The 20,478-nt window shown below is 34.8% G+C and overlaps 2 protein-coding genes across 4 annotated transcripts; one reads left to right on the top strand and one right to left on the bottom strand.

The window, feature by feature from the left end:
* On the bottom strand, positions 1–18,956 carry LOC124186312 (oxysterol-binding protein-related protein 9). 3 transcript variants are annotated; one of them, XM_046577898.1, is made up of 13 exons: positions 18,508–18,956; positions 12,231–12,446; positions 9,568–9,798; positions 9,389–9,464; positions 9,240–9,329; positions 7,794–7,911; positions 7,239–7,393; positions 5,881–5,910; positions 5,648–5,810; positions 4,032–4,306; positions 3,559–3,953; positions 3,204–3,431; positions 1–121 (listed from the first exon to the last, which is right to left on the bottom strand). In XM_046577898.1, exons 1-13 carry the CDS (start codon positions 18,613–18,615, stop codon positions 29–31), a joined length of 2,178 nt encoding a protein of 725 aa, XP_046433854.1. In that variant the 5' UTR covers positions 18,616–18,956; the 3' UTR covers positions 1–28. The 3 variants fall into 3 exon arrangements, with proteins under 3 accessions (XP_046433854.1, XP_046433855.1, XP_046433856.1); XM_046577899.1 differs by having other exon boundaries at positions 7,284–7,393; XM_046577900.1 differs by having other exon boundaries at positions 18,416–18,543.
* On the top strand, positions 13,867–16,489 carry LOC124186336 (elongation of very long chain fatty acids protein AAEL008004-like). Its single transcript, XM_046577967.1, has 4 exons — positions 13,867–14,052; positions 14,182–14,453; positions 15,168–15,470; positions 16,254–16,489. Exons 1-4 carry the CDS (start codon positions 14,007–14,009, stop codon positions 16,416–16,418), a joined length of 786 nt encoding a protein of 261 aa, XP_046433923.1. The 5' UTR covers positions 13,867–14,006; the 3' UTR covers positions 16,419–16,489.
* Positions 18,957–20,478: the final 1,522 nt, after the last annotated feature.

Below are 20,478 nucleotides of genomic sequence, written 5' to 3'. Positions count from 1 at the left end.
TAAATTTCGTGAAGCATCTTCGGGTCCCTTACGCATCGTTGGTTTCCTTTGTAGTGACGGGCAGTCTGTCCGAAAGTGGTGATACATATGCCCAACCTCCATCCTTAGTTTCCTTAAAAAGCTGTTCCACAAAGTAATAAACACCTGAGTAAATCTGAGTCGAGAATTCTTATTAACAGATTGAGACTTAGGCATAGTCTCCAATGACCTGCATTTTGTCTCTTTACCCCCTTCATTTCGAACTTGAGGATAAATTGTTCTCAAGAATGGTTTTCTGATATGCTTTGAGAAAGATGGGACTATATTTTAAGGGAGTTCAAACCATACGAGAATTAAGGTTCAGTTTTTGCTAAAATTTGGCAATTCAATAGATTTATATAATTCAATCACCAGATTAAAATTTTGTATCGATTCACGGGATTGTTTATAAGATATTAGCAAATATGTCTTCGCTCATTTTACACCTATGCTTATGGAGGAATGGACGAGAATTGAAGTTATCAATTAAATTAGTAATGAAGTGACATTGAAATTGCGCTGACATTTTTTTAGGCAGTCGAAGCAAGTCCAATAATAATTCATAAAGGTATTTCAGAATTATTGACCACTTCCATGACATTGGATAAAATTATTTGAAAAAATGTATCCAGCTGTGCAGGCCATGACATGTTGTGACATGGCAACAGCGCATGACATGCGTAAAAGACGAAATTACTGTATTAGAGTTACTTTTTGCTTATACATTAAAAAAGTGGACACCATGCACGACAGATCTTGGAAGTATATAGAATGAGTATGCGAAGCTTTCACAATAACAGGACGCGACATTGCCAAACTCTGAAAAACTTAATACGCTTAATATGCTAGTCAGACACGCAGCTCAACCGAATTTTGTCTAGCTACGTAATGCCGTTAAAACTTCCTTAATCCTTACTTGACACACTGGGGTACAATCCCATATGAAATCTATGTAATTCCAGAGAAGTGTGTCAACTAAGGGTTAAGTGAAATAAAGCCATAATTTTTCCTCTTTCCATCACTTATGGAATTTATCATTTATATGTATAGTATATGTATAAGTCAATCCACGTCAAACCAAACGAAATTTACCAAAAATTTTCATCGATCTTTTCAATTGCTGTGAATTTTTTTTAACTACTAACGATGTTCTTTATAAACAGTAGCCTTTATGAACTTTTTTGCTTTCGAATATCTTTTTGTAATTAATCCCGATTTTGAAATAGACTGTATATAATACATGTAATATACAGCCGCATACACAATGTAATATACAGGTTATTTCAAAATCAGAATTAATTGGAAAAAGATATTCGAAAGCAAAAAAGTTCGTAAAGACTATTGTTTATAAAGAAGATCGTTAGTAGATATCACATATTTTAACTATTATAAAAACGACCATTTTCTTCCAATCCAGTTATGACCTATCATATCATATCGAGACGAAGAATAACCATAATGATACTGTATAATATAAATATAATCATATAGTTACAACATTTATATAAATTTAGAATAAATAGTAGTTTAGATGTAAGTTTGATATAGTATTAAGAATTCGTATCGTGTAGTTATATAATACAAAGAGTTTAATAAACAATTCAAACCAATCTGTTGGATTTCAATAAACATTATTTCCATTTTATGTGTGCTTGGTATAAGATTGATCCACGCCGCTTGCCAAATAACTCGATTGTCGGCGCGCGCGCGCGCCTCCGCTCGATTATTAATATTTAAAAAATACTCTCCGTTAATTCTCCAATTTGAAACTCACCTATCTGATAGTAAATTGATCAAGGAATATGCCTATATTTTTTTTTTTTGGAATTTTACAGCGCGGTTTCGATGATAAAAATCGTGTTTGAAAATTAATTGTTTATAATAATCTTCAATTGTTGCTATTATAAAATTTGTAGTAGCATGAAATGGAAGCCAAATTCCAGCTCTTTCAAATGAGCCCATGAACGAGTCGATCAGACAAATAGAACCTGAGATACGAAGATTTGAAGGAGAGCGTGTGTGGCAGTTTTTCGCATTTTGGGCAATTTTCAACCTGGAATAACTTTTCAAATAATAAAGGTAAAAAAAATAAAATAAAAAATTGTTCGATGAATTTATTTCACCCATGTAATCCGTTAAAAAAAAATTCACAACAATCGACAAGATCAATCGAAAAAAGGTGTTCGGTTTGACGTGGACTGACTCATATGTATCACACTATAGGGACATTTATTCACCATCAATTAAATCACCATTTTTCGTACCCTTTCAGATATTGCTCTAAGTATTACTTGACAGTAGTTTCTGAATTATTTTCAGACTTGTAAAAATGTTGTTTTCAGTTAACTTGTAATGCAATAGGTCTTGTATTTTCATTTTTACTGCAAAGACTGTTTCGAGGAAAATAAAATTGAAACGAATTCTTATGCACTCACATGTTATCACTTTTAGTTTTATACAGGGTGTCCCTAAATTGCCTCCCACGGACTAGCCAGCATAATACCTCGTTAAAATCCAACCGAGAATTTCTTTTCCGGAAGCTTGTCCGACGCATAGTTTTTGAATTATAAGCGATGGCGCTAGGCCAATCAGAGTGCACCATTTCATCTAGATTTGCCGCCACGGAAATTGCTGTTTTTTTCGTCTGGGTGAATTATTATTATTCGCATACGAATTAAATATCGGCACCTCCCCTCTCTCGCTGCTGTATCCCTTATTCTTGAGGATGCGCTTCTGTTTACACACACAAGTGTGCGCCCATGGATGTGCGGCCGGCAGCGTGTGCCGCGGCAACAATACCGAGGTCAGCGCTCGAGAAGGGGTACAACAGCGAGTGAGGGGAGGTGCCGATATTTACTTTGTAACCGAATAATAATAATTCACCCAGACGAACAAAACAGCAATTTCCGTGGCGGCAAATCTAGATGAAATGGTGCACTCTGATTGGCCTAGCGCTATCGCTTATAATTCAAAAACTATGCGTCGGACGAGCTTCCGGAAAAGAAATTCTCGGTTGGATTTTAACAAGGTATCATGCTGGCTAGTCCGTGGGAGGCAATTTAGGGACACCCTGTATAATCTACAAGGATATGTAAGAAACATATGGAAATATCAACATAGTTATCAACTTTTTTTCCTGTGTGAATTGACCATGGCATGAATATGAATCACGTGAAAGAATTTACCTTAGTCTGCCAGGGAACATTACTTTCCTTTCGCAGGCGAGCTTCGTCTCTTTGTCGTTGTTCGATCGAACACTTAGCAGCAGTAGCTCGATCCATATCATTTAATCTGAGTCCTGCAGTTACCTCACGCCATACTTTTCTCGATTCGCATTCTTCTTGTTCGCTAACAGGTATCACTCTTTTTTTTTCAGCCTTCAGTTCTCTCACGTCCGCAAAGAGCTCTGTTTTCTGTTTTTTTTTTTTTTTTTTTTTTTTTTTTTATTCCACAAGGAGGAAAAACGTTTTTAGAAACGGGCAACAAAAGTAATGAGATTTTGCTCTATTAATGTTCTCTGCATAACAGCTGAGCGCTTACCCCGTCAGACCATTTCAACTCCATAGTCCCACTCCACTCGCCATTGATAACGAGGAAAGGTTTTTTGTCGGCTGGCTGAAAGACCTGGCAAGTAACGCGATTGCGTTTTCCGCCATAAAAGGGTTTGGTAAGGAAATCAATGGTGGCATGATATCCAGTTTGGGCACAGGTTATTGTAACTGCACCTCCCAATTCAATCCATGGAACAGTAAGAATAGATCTTCCGTATCCATTAGGGAAAGTAAGAACATACTCTTCGCCGTGTTCTAGAACGCTGACCCATCCTTTACCAACGTTGTGCACACCGATGCTAAGGCCCAAAAATTTACTCTTGGTCCAAACATGGGCACTGAAGCTAATTTTCTTGGCGTAATGTTCAGCATAAAAAGCACTGACTGAAATTCAATTAGAGCAAGTTATTTTAGATATAAAAACTGTACAGATGTTCGACAGTTTCGTTAAACAAATTTTACCCGGAGGATGATGAGAAACTTGTTCAGAAACGAAGGTTAGTTGATTTTCTCGGCACCAAGGTACCGGCCCATCATTTACAGTATTAGTACTGGCCTTTGAAAGTGTGTCTGATTCAGTATCCTTTGGAAGGTCCCAATGACATCGAAACACTTCACCAAGGATCGGGTTGTACGGTTTTTTAGCAACTCCTGATTTACGTCCTGCATGGAAGCTGCAGAGATACCATCGTACCGTTTGCACCATTCTCTCTCTTGGAGTGGGCATGTCTGCTATGCTAAAACGCATGAATTCCATTGACAAGATCTATTGGCCATTCATCTGCAGGATTGATACTAAGAAGAAGTGATTCTTTCTACTTGAAGAATTGACTTAAAACTCATGATTTAATACAAATGAGTTGCACAACTTTGTTACTTGTGAAGCAACAAAAAAAAGAAAACTAGGTAATGAGGTGAGAATTGCCAAGTAGATCTCAAAGTAACTGGGCATGTTTAGATTAAATTTATTTCGAGTACAGGAAACTATTAATTTTTCCTAATTACAAAGTTTTTGTAGATCTAGAAACAATGGCATGATAATTGTATTTATAATCATGTCTGATCTAGCTTTTTTTCCGCGACAAAATTTAAACAATTCCCAGTGTGAGGTCCCAACTGAAAATTGGACCTGAAAATCCCTGGCGTTTTCAAGTTTTTCAGGGTGGCCACTCAAATTGGATTTGAAAGTCCTCTAACTTTTCCTGATCGAAATCTCAGACTTCTTGCTTTGACATATTCCATTTGCAACACTTCCTCTGCATTTTAGAAAGTATTGGAATTAGGTTGATCAAAAATAAAAAACTGAAGGTTGTAAATACCAGTAAATGGGAAATGTAGACCTTATCCATACATACTCACATCGTTATTAATATCATCATTATCAAATTTAGGAATTTAGGATGAAGGATAATCGAGAGAGTACAACAAGTGAAATAAGAATTAACAAAATAATCGAGTGAGCATAGCGGAACAAATTATCAGCTATTTTAAAATATTAGTAACAGTTGAAAAATTTAGAGATCGAATTGAACATCATATTTCGAGGAATTTCTTGGAATAACTGCAAGTATTTACTGAAATTCCCTGACACTTCAAAATTTTGTAGCTCTTCCAGACGAGTAGTCACCCTATTTTTTATACTTCAGAATCTGATTGTTTCTACATTATAATCAATAGAAATTCGAAACCGATAGATAAAAAAGTAAAGTTGTGCAAATATGACACCTTTGCATGTCGGGATCGAATTTTTCACGAATACATGTGACATTCTTCAAACTGCAGGTTTTTTTCTTCACCTTAAGAAAAGCACAATTGTTTAGAAAGATTAATTATTCTATTGTTTTGTATTCGTCATGAAAAATTAATGAGAGTACGTTTGATTTTTCCTTGAACTTCTTGCTCAAAAAAATTCTTTTAATAATTTAAGTCATGTACAGAAATAGCATAGTAGTAATTCTGTGCAAAAAACAAAGTAATTTGCTACAAGCCTTGTCTTTCAGCGTTATTTGTGGACTCCAAGTTTTGTATAAAAATGAAAATTATCATAAACAGAAATTATTCATAAGCAAAATACGTACCTAACAAAGAAATCTGGATGTGCAAAATAGTCTGCATACATTTCTAAGAGCGACCGGCGCTCTAAAATAAATGTGGGCAGAGCAACTTTGGTTAAATCCATACCAATCTTTACTTGCGACAACAAGTGTGCAACCACGGAGCCGTGACTTTCCATTGAATCCACTGTTAAATATCATGTTAAGTAGTAAGAATGATACATCAGTAGCATTGACGCATAAATCAAAGCATTTACCTTCTGGCTCACTTTCTTCATCATACAGAGCTGCAAAAAAAAAAGTAAAGTCTTTGGCGGACGTGTGATAGTTTTGTTGAGACACAGAGTTGACATGCACTGAGGCCTTTGAGAATCTATTACTCGAGAACCAGGCAAAACGCTACCTTAATTTTAATCCTCAAGCTTTAATGTACTGCAAAGTGCATACCACATTTTTTTCAGATTTGTGGGACATGGAGATCAGTGTTCAAAAAAATCTTCGAAAAATGAATTGTCAAATAAACCAATGGAAACTCAACTTTTGTCAACTTTCACCTCTTTTTTTTTTTTTTTATAAACCTACAAGATTTTCTACGCAATGTTTAAAAAAAAATTTGCTCACATATTAATGGTTAGCGACATGTCGATATGTCAATAAAAACTTGATAAATTTCTAATTGCAAATATCTTAATGTAATTTGCAATATTGGGTTTATGCTTTCATGAAAAATTGCCAAGTATCCTATGACTTATCTGCTTCATGTAGATTGGCCCTTATACTTTTGGCCATGTTGAAATCGAATTATTCAAAAAATCAAAAACCTCGTTCAAACTTGTCAATACTTGAATCATCTATAATATCATAGAAATTGCTTGGTTTTTATTCTCTGACATGTCGTACATCTGGAAGCATAGGTGTGAGAACCAGTAGTGCCATAATAAAGACTCTCGATTCAGGATTTATATCCATGAGCAGTATTAAAGTTTTTTTTCCCCAAAATTAAGCAATACACGTTTCTTTAATTATTTGACGAGGTGCAAAATACTTCGATGGATACGTGAATTTTTTGTTTATAGTCTATTCATACACGGTATTTATTCTACAAAATTAATGTGCAAGGACCATAGCGCCTCTACAACTTGGGTTTCGCAAAATGTTTCGAGTGTTGTTTCTTCAGATGGAGGAAGTTGGTGAGTCAAAAATAAATCCTTTTTCATTATTTTATTATGAGATAGTCGCACATAGAGGATTTATCAAATTAATGTATTTGCAGACTATGAAGATTTGCCCATGAATTCAAGAAAAAGAAATACTAAAATTTTAAATAAGATCTTAAATGTCAATTTCTGATTTTCAATCACTTTAAAACTATTAAGAATCTAGTATATTCGTTCGATTGCTCTTTGAAATGACTCATTGTGTACAGAAAACTATTCTCTAGAATCGTGAAAATACACTTTTTACTTAATGCCGTTAGTGTCATTGTTTGTCAATTTTTTGAGAATACCCTGCTATTAATTTTGTTATACAAAAAGTGACTATATTGCATTGGTTACGGGGGGGAAGAAATCTGTTCATGTAATTCGATGAAAAATAATACCGATTTTTGACTCACCGACCCCTTTAAGGTGGCATAAACTTCCATCAACCTTCAACTCACCATCGTAGTCCAAGGATCCATCACCTTTTGTGGGGGGTGGAGGAGGCTGTTTTCGGTTATCGCCTGAACTGCTTTCTTGTGTTTGTTGTAATCTATCATTTACCCGCCGCCTGTTGGATGATTTGGCGGTTAAGTATGTAAAATCCAAATTAAATAAAACACTTGTCGATAATAACAAATTTTTGCTGTGTCAATTTTTCTTGCAACATGCTTGCATCACTCGAATGGCACTCAGCGTGAAAAAAGGAACGAGTGCTTCTATTTGTGGTCTGCTAATGTTGTATTACTGACATGGTAGTTGAGCGATCAATTTGGTTTAGTTTAAGAATATAACTGAAAAATGTCTTGTCAATCTGTAATTAAAAGTATTGAAACTGACCATATAATATAATGTTCGGTTTGTTTCATGTGTAACTTCCATAAGATTTCAATATAGTAGATGTAAGTGCGTCATGATAAAATAACAATACTTTGTTGAATTTGAACATTCCAGGCATTACTGATACTTACAGAGGCAAATGATTGTGCGCCGAAGACGGGGATGAAATAATATCTTCTGTTGCATCAAAGTAATCGTCATCTTCGTCTGATGACGAGTACGAAAATTCTGGGACTAGAAGGTTCATAGCTAAAATAAAAACAAAAACAATGTGTTAGTATTATACAGAAATTACATTAACCCAATTACATAACCGTGAAATATGAATTTGAATGTTTATGATTTGTCTGGCAAGAATCTATAAAAAGTATTGTTGATTTAATTAGTCTGAAAGCATGTTTTCATCCATGAATCATATAACAATTTGCATGTTACAGAATAACACTTGCTCATATGTATGTTGATTCGAACCTGTAATAGTTTTTCCAACATTTTACCATCATAGTATACATGTTTTTTCAAAATTTGATCAATTTCTGTAGCAAGCGGCATTTTATTAGCTACGAATGGTTGAATGCTAGACGAAAATCAAGCATAATACGAGTATAGCATTCCCTGAAGGGTATCAAGCTCATCATCGGTCAGTAAGAAATATTATCAACTGAGAGTGTAACTGAAATTGATTTTTATACCGAGAATATTTCTACCAACCGTACCCTACACGCCACCTGCTGAAAGCCAGCGCCAACACACGCATTAGTTTTTGTTCGCAGCATTTGTCTGGCTACGCTCAGCTCAAGTAAAAGTTGTACATGTGTTGTGACTAGCTCTCAGGGGGTGGCGTGTAGGGTGCGATTTGTATTAATATTCTCGGTATAAACATATATCTCATTAACATAGAAGATTAGAGAACCGTGAAATCAAGTAAAGAAAGTCTCAGCAACTAATGATTTTAGAAATAAAATACACTTGTTCAGTTTTAATAATTCAAAAATCGTATTGTTTGCCCAATTTTAGTGAATTAGGGTTCCTTTCGATTGTAAATTAATTTTTAATGACGTGAACATGTTATTTAATAAAGTATAACTTTATAATTACAGTCGATAATTATTGTACTTGAAACGTTTGTGTAAATAACTACCGAACTGAAGATGAGATCTATTACAGGCATTCTGCCAAGAATTCATTTATAAATAAAACAGTCAATTTAATTGAACGAACCGTACATTTTTGGCATTTAAGAAATGATGTAATAATATAATTGCTCCGTATATTGATAATCTGTGTTACTTTTTATGAATTAAAATTTGCGGGTTAGACATTCTTTTTTTTATGTTAGAGAAATTTAATCGTACTATTTATATTCAACCTGACTGAGTTTCATTATGCATTTTGAATTAAATTAAAATTAAAGTAATAGATAATCATTTTTCAGAAACAATTTTACTTGGGACAATTATATTGCGGTAATATTTTAACAGATTCACAACCAAAATAATTCATGAAATTAAGAGTCATGCTGAGATTCTTGATGAGTTGAAAAGGCAAAACAGCAGAACAGTGAATTTCGAACTTACCATTTGGCAAGATTGGTACCCGTGGCTCAACACATTCAGAGCCTAACTCAATACCAGCCTGTACAGTGGCTTCGGGATTTCCTGCTGGAACTAGAAAAATTGAAATCTGTTATCAGCACTAAAACAGAAAATTGGAAAGAGATACTTACCATGTGTGAGCGTAGGCAAAATGTGGACAGGTTCGGCAGGACCTCGGTATATCCCATTCACTGGTATGGCTGTATTCTGAATAAATGTTTAGTGAATAAATACGATCAAAACTGAGCCCTGTCATTTCTGTATTGTAGTAAATTGAGATTTGGGAGAAACTTCGCAGAATTTCATATACCTTTGCAATTTGTAATTGAACAATGGTGTGCTTTACTGAATTCAGCATAGCATTCGCTTGAGTTAAAACTGCAGCATAAACTTCTTGCTTTTCATCTACTCCTTCCGCAGAGTTATGTATTTTTCCTTCGATCAACTTAATCTGATCAATCAACAACTGAAGATAAGCATCTGCTTCTGCAACTTTGCGATCAAAGTCCTGCTTAGGCGGTGGCTTCAAGGGATCCCAACGCTGTAAGCAAGTGTACTTATTTTTAATTGTTGTTTATATTTTGATTTTTATACATAGTCCTTAAGTATAGCAACGAATCAAGTCATTTATTAACTTCACTGCACAGTGTTTGTACACAAAATCTCGAGCAAAATAAAAAACGGAGCTATTGCGACTGTGTAGTGATGACTACCAAACTAAAAATAATCCATGGATGGAACAATCGAGTCCAAAATACTAATCGGACACGACCGAATTGAATCAGTAAAAATTAATCGATTGATCGATTGTTTCGAATTTTTTTTGAAACTGTGCATACGAAACCAGTTTCGTAAATTTCAGCATGTAGGCTTAGTATCTGAAAAGTTTTTTGATGATTTATAGTTTCATTCAAAACATTTTTCAATATCAGGTGAAAATGTTCATTTATATTTCACTTATTATATCAAATAGGTACTTAATAAGTAAGACAATGATAATAATTGATATTCTAATCACAGAAATTGATATTGTATTGCGTCGTTCATGGGTGTAAAAAACGGAACCAATTGTGAGGAAAAACAATCGATTATTTTTGAGGATTCTTACTACCACGTAGAACTAGCATTCAATGGATTAGGGTCGATAAGACTGGCTTTTGGGTCCACCACTTTATTAGTATCAAGATATGTCGGTTTACTCGTCTGAGAAGACCTCATTATAACATTCTAAAAGGGCTTTGCGTTGAAGCGATGAGATTCACAGGTATAGACACTTGTATTACCTCAATTGACATAACATTTCATAGTCTAAGTTAGATGAAAGAAGACTTCACGTAGTTGATATTAAACACACACGATCATACTTCTCCAAAAACTGTACATATGTATGTGCCAATAATATATTTTCACTTGGTGCAGAAATAAAGAAATGGCATGAATTCTACGAATTTACTATTGCAATGTCGTAGAATCTGTTCCATTTCTTTATTTCTGTGTCAAATGAAAATGTGTTGGAGTGATTTTGTTCAGAATTGTGTTTAGAATGGGGCTGTTAAGACGTTTTTTGCATTTGAGATACGTGAACTTCAGTCTCCAAGGGGGTACCCTGTTCGATTTTGACGTTGGCGTACATTTTGAACAAAAACACTACATTAAATTTTCATTTGTGGTTCATTTGAAGTAATTCAATGTTTTTGGGTATTTCAGGTGAATATTTACTTCTGAAAGCATGTGTATTAAGTATTTTTGAGGTCAAGGAATCCAATTATGACCATAAACAGTTATTTTTCCTTGCATTAATACAGTTTTGAGCCCTGGAAGTTGATGAATTTTTGATTATTTTCTCAAATGGCGTTACGGAACAAACTATTATCTTCTTTTTTTGGGATGAATTTTTCTTTTCAAAAACACTGAATAATAATATCTTTGAGACCAAATACACAATTTCAAGAATTACCGAGTCAATGTGATTTATTTTACAGTATAACTATAGCTTATATCATGGTTGGTTAATGTCGATAAAAACAAGGATGTGTGATACAAGCATGTTAACAAGGGCAGTACGGTCCCTTTACTCTCACATCGGGCCATCGTAGAGGTAATACTAAAACTGAGAATTGATCAAAATTGCAGATGTAGTGGCTGAATTAGAGACGGCAAGATTCTATGTAGATAATGCATTAAAGAGATTCGATGAACGGGTAATGACATCAAAAATCACCAAAATGTTAAATAATTTTTGAGGCAGTGTGAACTGTACATACGAACTGTAGATAAGTGAAAAGACAAACACTCTAGCCAGCAGTTTTGGCTTTTTGTATATTGTTTTGATATTTATTTTTCTTTATTAGTGAGCAAACTCTTGTCTAAATTGACAATACACAAGTGCCTATTTTTATGAATCCGATTCCTCCAACGCGAAACTCTTGTAGCAAGTTACAATAGATTCTCAGAGGAGTAAAATGATACTTTGTTACTAATTGGTGGTTGGCCCGAAAACGGGCTTTTTTACCCTAATCATTTATTGAGGAGTTTTGATTGCCACTGATCAGATTTTTCAAATATCTAATAAAATACCGTTTATTGTGTTTGAAATGGAATTTTAGAAAATAAAATCAGCAACATTCGATTGTTTTAAAACATTAAAGAAGTTGTATTGCATGTAGATCTTTTATACAGTCCGCTCCCAAATTGGTGAAGTGGCACTATTGGCAGAGTGCACTGTACATTGAAAACTGCCATGTAATACAGTCTCGAGTTTGGTATTTGTTCCTAATTATTATTCCAGTGATAAGTAATGCTGCTTCGCAGGGGTCACTGGAATGAACTCTTGACCAGTATTGTATGATAATTATGGCGAAGCATATTGTCAGGACTTAATCTTTTAAAATTATCTACTTTTTTTTACATTCATTGAATATTTTTTTAAACACAATGTTTTCACACATATCTGAAATATATAAGAGACTGTACCGCATATGAGTGTCGGAGTATAGTGTCTTCTAGAGCTCTGACCCAACGCTCTCGTTCGTCACCATCTCTTGTTTGGAAATGAAACGTTTTTGAATCATCTTTGGACGAGGAAGTTGTTATAGTGAAAGTACTGTCATCCTCGTCATCGATTCCAATCACAGCCCCTCGTAGTCTGACGCACCCACGTCGAGCACCTCGCATCATCTTCTCCTTGCTCTAAAAATAAATTTCAAATTCGCCGTCACAATATCGACATCATATCTTTATTTAATAAGTACCTAGAAAATGCTACCACCGGGTTCAAAGGTTGCCGATTGTTAATACCGCGTGACATCAATTAGAATACCATTATCATAATAAATACAGCTTTAGAAAATTTAGCATTTAATTTTGCACATTCGAAATATGAAACTGCAAATTCTATTCTTGGTGAGATTTGAAATAATTGAAAATGAAGCATATAACACTTTGTACCATTATTATTTGTGGATATAACAATGAATACAAACTATGTTTTAGGCATGCAAATATTTTATGAAGTTTGCAAAGGATTCTTTCCTCAAAACTGCACAGGGGTATCTGCTTTGCTTCGGAAGCTATCAAGCGGATTTTTGTTGCCAACTGAGCATTGGCCACACTGTCTTATGTATGTAAATAAATAAATGTTCTGCAACCAATGCACTCTCATTCAAGGTTGAATTTTGCAATATTAATGTAACAAAGCGTGTGCAAAAAGTAATGCTATTTTATAACTTGGGAGTGATCCAAAGCGCAATAAACCATAAACTAGGATGCACATAAAGTAAAACACACTTATTTAGCAACCACAAACCCTGCAGAGTATTATTAAAGTTATAAAATAGGGATTCTGGTCAATGTTTCGTTATAGCATTACACCGTGGCAAAACTTTTGCTGAAATAAAATTCCCTGACTTTTCAAGTAAAAAATGTCAGTATTCCCTGACGTTTGGCGGGTTTCACAATCAACGATGCACTAAATTGTGTACCAGGGAGTGAAAACATAGAAATGGAACAATATTGTTTCCGGCTCAACTGAATTCATAAAACGTAGTTGAAGCTTCTAAATGATTGAGTAAAAAAGAATAGAGAAAAGTAGTATAATATAATTCCCTGACTATTTATGGTCTGTTACTACCCAGAACAACCTAACAAATTTGAATCGCGTATTCTACATACGTGTGAAGCCAATGACTCGTAGAAAATAATAGAACAAATACTTAATTAATGGGTATTCGAAATGTTAATTTTACGTCCGATACAATTTGCCAACTGTTTCCGATCCAAAAGGAATATAACTGAGATTGTGAAAATCACGGAATTGCATACTTGTGAATTGAACGATTATTCGTATAAACAAGTGCAGAATATTTGTTAATTCCAAAGATGGTTTCTGAAACTCATCTACTTAAAAGTGGTTGCGTGCTCCTTGCATGATTATAGAGAATACGAAAAAAGCATTTTAGATTCAAAGGTTTGAAGGTGAATAAATATATACCAACTCATTCAAGTGTACGGATGTTACATATCATTAGAATAGAATGACGTACATTATAATGATACAGGTAAAGAAGGGGGGCATTTGCGAAGGCATATATGAAGCAACGTCTTGGGATTGATTAGGTTTACGTATTGTTCATTCATTATGATTGGATCGTAGCATGGAAAAGATTTCATACTTTATTGTTGCATGTAGTCCTTACAGTAAGATAAATAAATTTCATTGGTTGGTTGGCTGGGTTAAAACAATTCACAATTATGGGGCTAGCAGAGACATATTACTACTACAATGACGAAATAGCGGGTGAGTTGACTGAACTTCTTATAATACTAAATCAGTGATATTCAAAAGGCTTTTTACATGTATATATAATAACAAATTTAACATTTGCAATAAATATGTCAGTTCGAAATGAGGTTCAATTGATTTCAGATTCTCGGACCAACGACTGGTGGTTGATATCAACACCTTTGCCTGTGATGATAATAATAGCAAGTTATCTCTACTTTGTGTTATCCTGTGGACCACGCTACATGCGAAATACGAAACCTTATTTTTTAAGAACATTCCTTACATGGTACAATATTTTTCAAATCATTTACAACACATGGATAATCTATAAATTAATAACTGCTGGATGGCTAACACATCTCACCGTGGGTTGCGAGCCCATAGATTATTCGCTGGATCCAATGGCTGTACAAGTAAGATAGGATCCGAATCAAATCTGTGTATTCATATGTCCCAGTTAAATTTCATGAACGAAGTATGTAATTCCAAATTCGTCAGACGTGAATCAGGACTAGCGATCTTCCGATCTGATATTATTTGATCCCAAATATTCATGTAGAAAGATTTATTGTTTTAAATCTTTATATTCGAGGAAAAGTTTATGAGGTTGAAGTTAGTATCATTCATCTAACGATGCAAGTTTTATAAAAACCTTTATTTTCCAACATTAATTCCCAACTCTGACACCTGAGTCAGAGGTCAGACTGACCGTGATATTGAATGATCGAAACTCTGAATGGTCATCATTCGTATTGGTCGAAATGTTGAACGGTCAAAACTCTGCACATTACCAACCTTTACATATGCCGTTAATCATTTGGAATTTTTGTTCATTCGAATTTTCAACCTTTTGGATTTGCGATATTTGATGTAACGGTCAATGCGAACTGTGATAATTTGAAATTTTGACACGCAGCTGATTGGACTTGTTTGGAATTCAATAAACAGAAATAAATCTTGACTTACTTATATTCTGGAAACTCAAAAGCTTGAAAGTCATTGTAAAAATTGTATAATAGCGATTCCTGTACCAAAGTTTCGTTACATTAATGGTGTCAACTTCAATTTTGTGAAAGTTTGGTATGTCTGGGCATGTGCTCGATTATATCTTGACATTTCTCTTTTAGCAAGCAGAGGTAACCTGGTGGACCATGATTTTGAAAATAATTGATCTATCAGAAACAGCAGTGTTCGTTTTAAGGAAAAAAGATAGACAAATATCTTTTCTGCATCTTTATCATCATGTTACAACGGTGTTGATAATATGGATTTCAGTCAAGTACTTTGCAGGAGGCATGTGCACCTTTCCCATAATGGTGAACAGTATGGTTCATGTCATTATGTATACTTACTATATGTTGACAGCGAGAGGTCCAAGATTACGAAAAATCATGAGCTTTATCAAGCCCTACATTACCATTATTCAAATGGTGAGTTTACACCTTGCTTCGTAAGAGTTGAGAATTTATTACCAAAGTTACTTAAATCTGGAAATAAAATTTTCTGGCACTTGAAAATGTCTACAGGTATAATGAGAAATAGATTTTTATTCGAAAACTGCCGAAGCTGCTGTGAAAATTTTTTTTTTCTTACCACAATGTGAACTACAGAAAATTTTCATGACAAGGTTTCAAACAAAGAGAGTATTCTTAAAATTTTCAAGCCTAATGTTGTAGTACAGTATTCAAAAATATTACCATAAAACTTGAACTTGAAGCAATTAATACCGTGCAAGTTGTTTGGCAAATTTGGTTACAAATTACATTACGAATATTTATTAGTTTGTACTAGATTCGGGGAAAACTCTTGCGCGCGGCACATGAAAATTTTGCAAAACAATTCGTATAGAATGAATGTCTCTATATTTTTGTTTAAACGATCTAAAATTCAAACATAACTGTTTGGAATGTTTGAAACCTTTGAAACTCTTTTCTGGGGAAATAATTTTTTTAAATATCAATGATTCATATGTTCAAATTTACTTTCGGTTTTTCAGTGAAAGAGTTCATGAAAAATTTTTGTCTCAAAGACAAGTACAAATAAAGAAAACTTTCCACAATTTTATTTCTCGATTCTAAGAGCCAACTCTTTTTTGAATAAAACTTTGCATCTGATCCAGGCAAAACTCAACTTCTGAGAAATATAGAGATAGAAAAATTGAATGTTGATCTAACTCTCTATGTTTTATAAACTAACAGTGGTTCTTTGCACAGATTCAATTTTGTGTACTACTGGTCCATGCCAGCCAAGCATTGTCATCTTCGTGCGATGTTTCAACAACAGCAGCGATGGTCTACATAACAAATCTCTTCATAAATCTTTTCTTGTTTATTCATTTTTATAGAAAGAATTATACGTCGCAAAAAAAGACTGTTTGATCTAAAAAATGTATCAGCTTTTAATGTAAATTTAAAAAAAAATAATAATAATTATAATAATAAATTACGAACACTACATATTTTTAGGTTCTCAGAGCATAGCCTGGGGATACCCATTTCGCCTGAAACGATGTTTAATTTTTACTAGTTCATTTTCTCATTTTCCACTGTAATAGTGATTTGTCGATTTCTATTCAAAATGAAAAAATGAGTTGATATCATGTTTTTGACGGGATTTCCATGATGTTGAAGTTCGTAACAAATTATACATTTCTAGTAAAACTCCTAACTTCAATCTAGTTACAATTAATGATAGCATAATTAATACTGCAAAAAATCATACAGTAAGTTTTCGTAAACGCGGAACGATCCCGCACTCGAGGCTGGCAACTGGAGTTACAGCTCATGTTCAGGTTGAGCAACGTACCCTGCAACGGCCATCGCAAACCTTGCCCAAACATATGAGCTGTAACTCCGATTACCTGCCTTGGGTGATGGATCGTTTCATATTCGGCATAACTCACGGTATACATGATGATGTATAAAGGATATATTATCGATATTCGTTTACTTTGACTTCATTTCGGAGGATTTCAATTTACATTGCAAATCACTTGCAGAAGTCTCAATAATCGCCAATCAACAAAAACTTTTCTTCTTGTGTTTGAGTTGAGTTGATTATTTTTTTCATTTGTCATACATGAAAACAATGGAAAAATATATACATTCGCCCCAAAGTTTGCTTTCATAGACTTGGAAGAAATAATGACGATTTTATAGTATTGATAGCACGAGTCTACACGGATTTCGTGAAAATCGACCACGGTATCAAAAAAAAGACAATTATCAAACTCTAATAATTAATAACAAATGAGGGAGACCGCGTCTCACGGCAGTTATTTATTGGATTCTCCATGATGAATAAGTAATATCGTGCAAGTCAAATGAAAATCGAACTGTGCTATCGACCGCACTGATCTAATGAACGCACAGGGTGCTCAAGCCCTGTTTCGGCCCTGGCTAAGAGCCTCTGGGCTGCTAATGCTTGCTGCTAGTTTCAACCACATTTTGGTGTCTGGGATTCGCGTATGTCATTATTATAGATTGAATGATACTAGACACTGAAAAATTACTATTTGTCGAAAAAGTTCTATTTTACCGCCAAGAGAATGCTATTTCAAAATTAAAGAAAATCTATGATTTGAATCCTTCAGCTGATAGAAATCATAATTTATTTATTTTTTGAAATAGCATTCTCTTAGCCGCAAAAGCAAACTTTTTCAACAGATAGTAATTTTCCTCTGTTCAGTATTACTAAATGTATAATAATCACGTATACAAATTCCAGGCACAAAATCTGTGTAAAGTAACATAATTTAATTTGGCTAGATACTGAACATAAAATACTGTTGTTTTCTGATTAATTATATTTGTGTTTGAGTTGCTGAGGATAAAAAAATTCAAGAGATTTTTGTTTTCTCATAAATAGGCTTTCTTGAAGTTGGAGATGTATATGACCTAAACAGATCGATGCGTTACAGAAATTGGAAGCGTCCTAATGATGATGTCAGCGAATATGATGTATAAGAGTCGATATAGAAGACGGCAGATGAAGCAATTTTGTCAAGCTTTGTAAAATATACCCAAGATTGATCTCAACCTACAACGTATTCAACGTCCACTCAATTAAATTGAAGATATGTACGTGAGGGCACAAGTTTGTTAGCTGCACCTGAACTTTTCATTAATATATAAAAAGCATAGAATACGAATGTATTAAAAATGACATTAGTTTGCATACATATATAAACGTTAAAAACAACAAGCCATTTTGAAAAATGTGTGGGTGTGCAAAATATCGTGAACTTTTTAACAGCGATATAAAGCAATAACCGCAGATTTGTCAACCACAAAGCTGTATGTGCGTAGGGAAATAGTAATACACGTTCCAATCGTACATATAATTATTAGCTACTTGACGAAAAAATGGGTGTAACCTGTCATTGTTGTGTCGTTGGGTTAATACTGCTGATGTACAAGCTTCGGAATGACATTAATTCTCGGTTTATTAGGCAAAATAAATACTCGCCGTATAATAGGACAGAAGACCGGCATTGTCGTCGAGTACAAACCACCGATACTGCCATCCATTTACAACGTTGGTCCACTTGCTGAGCGAACCCTCCATCGTCGACATGTTTCTGAGGCTGCTATGTGCCCGCCTGCCCTATGATCCCGGAAAAAACAGGTGGGATCGAGGTCCAAAATTTTGGTGATTTTTGAACAAACTTGCAATCCAATTCCAAAGCTGCCGCTACGTAAGCGCTAGTGTTGCCTTTAGGGTCAAAGTTGGGACAAATTTAACATATCGTTTATGCGTTTTCTTTAACTACGTTCAATTATAATTGCTACGTTTGATTATAATGTTTCCACGTGCATCAAGCATTTCCAGAGTGCTTTAAAGCAAATATTGTCACTAACTAACACGAAGTGCCTTGATAATCGTCTGCTACCTTAAAAGCCATAACCAAATTTACGAATAGTGCACGGTCTATTGTCTAGCACCTATGAGTATGTAGATCAGTAATATTCGATGTGTTTTATATACCACCTTTCAGAAACGAAAAAACTGAAGGACTTATATGATTGGTCAATATTTGAAAATCTACTAATCGGCACCTTCTTCCAGACCTTTCGGAAAAGAAAGGTAGTAAATAAAACGCGCCCATTCTTAATGCCTTATTTTTCCGGCTAACTTGTTTTCGATCTAAAACAAAATGCAAGGTCGATTCTATACGAATTTTGTGACGACTGACGCCGCAGCCGACCCTTAAGCTAGATTTTCACGTGCAGCAAACAGTTGAACGCAACATACTGTGATTAGTCCTTTGACCTAAATCACCATTTGGTGACGTTTCACGCTTGGTGGTGTGGTCGATTGACCAATCAGAGCATGCTGTGTTCAGTTGTTTGCTGCACGTGAAACTCCAACCTTATATAACTTGATGGTCTATGGGTGCGTTCCAATATTAGCTCTCAACTCAGTATTATCAACAATCTTTATCTCTTTTGCGCTACCGAGTTTATGAATAGCTCTGCCTCATTTGGTGTCACTATGACAAATGATTAATCGAAAAAAAAAAGAAATAGGCGTTCTTCACGAAAACGAGAAACCTATAACCTCAAAAGAGAAAAATAAGCCGCGAGAAATGTAAACGTAGAATCCGATTCTTAAAGTGAAATGAGCTAGTTCAAGTTTATTAACCTTTAGCTTTCAAATTTTACTGACAATAATGTCGAAAATTAATTACATTATAATCGTAGGGAACTGACGTGAAAGGATTGATAAGTTATTGCCAATGGAATTAGCATAAGCTGTAACAAAACAAATAATCATAGCAAAGGTTTTTTTTTGCATTGTCTCTTCAACATGTCTTACCCGAAATATACACCTGCGGAAAGACTTGAAATGATTCGGAGATATTACGGCGGGCTTAGTTTCCAAGGTGTTCGTGATCACTTTGCTGCGGAACATCCAGATCGGCCCATTCCATCTGTTCATACAATTAGGTCCACTGTACTTCGACTTGAAAAAACATATTGCCTTGCCAATGGTCATAAAAAAATACCTCGCCCTCGGAGAGCTCTTAGTGAGAATGTGTGTCTTCTCATTTGTGCTGCGGTAACACAAAATCCAGCTGCTAGCAGTTCAGAAATATCTCGTCAGGTTGGGACTTCAAGATCTTCTGTTATCAAGGTCCTCCACAAAAATGGATATCACTATTCCGTGCAGTCACACAACAGCGGTATTTGGATCCATAGAAGGAATCAATCACGCAAACGAAAAGAGACTGGAGAAACTGGAGGAGCAGAAGAATCAGAAGAGACAGATGACTCGGAACACATGGATGACACAGAAGAGATTGAAGAATCAGAAGAAAGGGAAGCAACAAAATTAATGTTGGAGGCAAGAAACGAAGAAAAGAACGAGCAAGGTGATCTCATACAAGTAGTGAAGCAAGAACTTCAGCCTGAGGAATACAAAGATGAACCACAAGAC

The sequence above is a fragment of the Neodiprion fabricii genome, chromosome 7 (genome assembly GCF_021155785.1).
Source record: "Neodiprion fabricii isolate iyNeoFabr1 chromosome 7, iyNeoFabr1.1, whole genome shotgun sequence".
NCBI lineage: Eukaryota > Metazoa > Arthropoda > Insecta > Hymenoptera > Diprionidae > Neodiprion > Neodiprion fabricii.
This window is presented reverse-complemented; position numbering and strand designations above follow the sequence as displayed.

Coding starts and splice junctions, on each gene's coding strand:
- LOC124186336 (XM_046577967.1), top strand. CDS start 14,007: ATGGGGCTAGCAGAGACATATTACTACTACAATGACGAAATAGCGG. Junction 14,454..15,167: donor TGGATCCAATGGCTGTACAA/GTAAGATAGGAT, acceptor TTTCTCTTTTAG/CAAGCAGAGGTAACCTGGTG. Junction 15,471..16,253: donor ACATTACCATTATTCAAATG/GTGAGTTTACAC, acceptor TTCTTTGCACAG/ATTCAATTTTGTGTACTACT.
- LOC124186312 (XM_046577898.1), bottom strand. CDS start 18,615: ATGTCGACGATGGAGGGTTCGCTCAGCAAGTGGACCAACGTTGTAAAT. Junction 9,465..9,567: donor TTCAATTACAAATTGCAAAG/GTATATGAAATT, acceptor ACATTTATTCAG/AATACAGCCATACCAGTGAA. Junction 9,330..9,388: donor TTTGCCTACGCTCACACATG/GTAAGTATCTCT, acceptor CAATTTTTCTAG/TTCCAGCAGGAAATCCCGAA.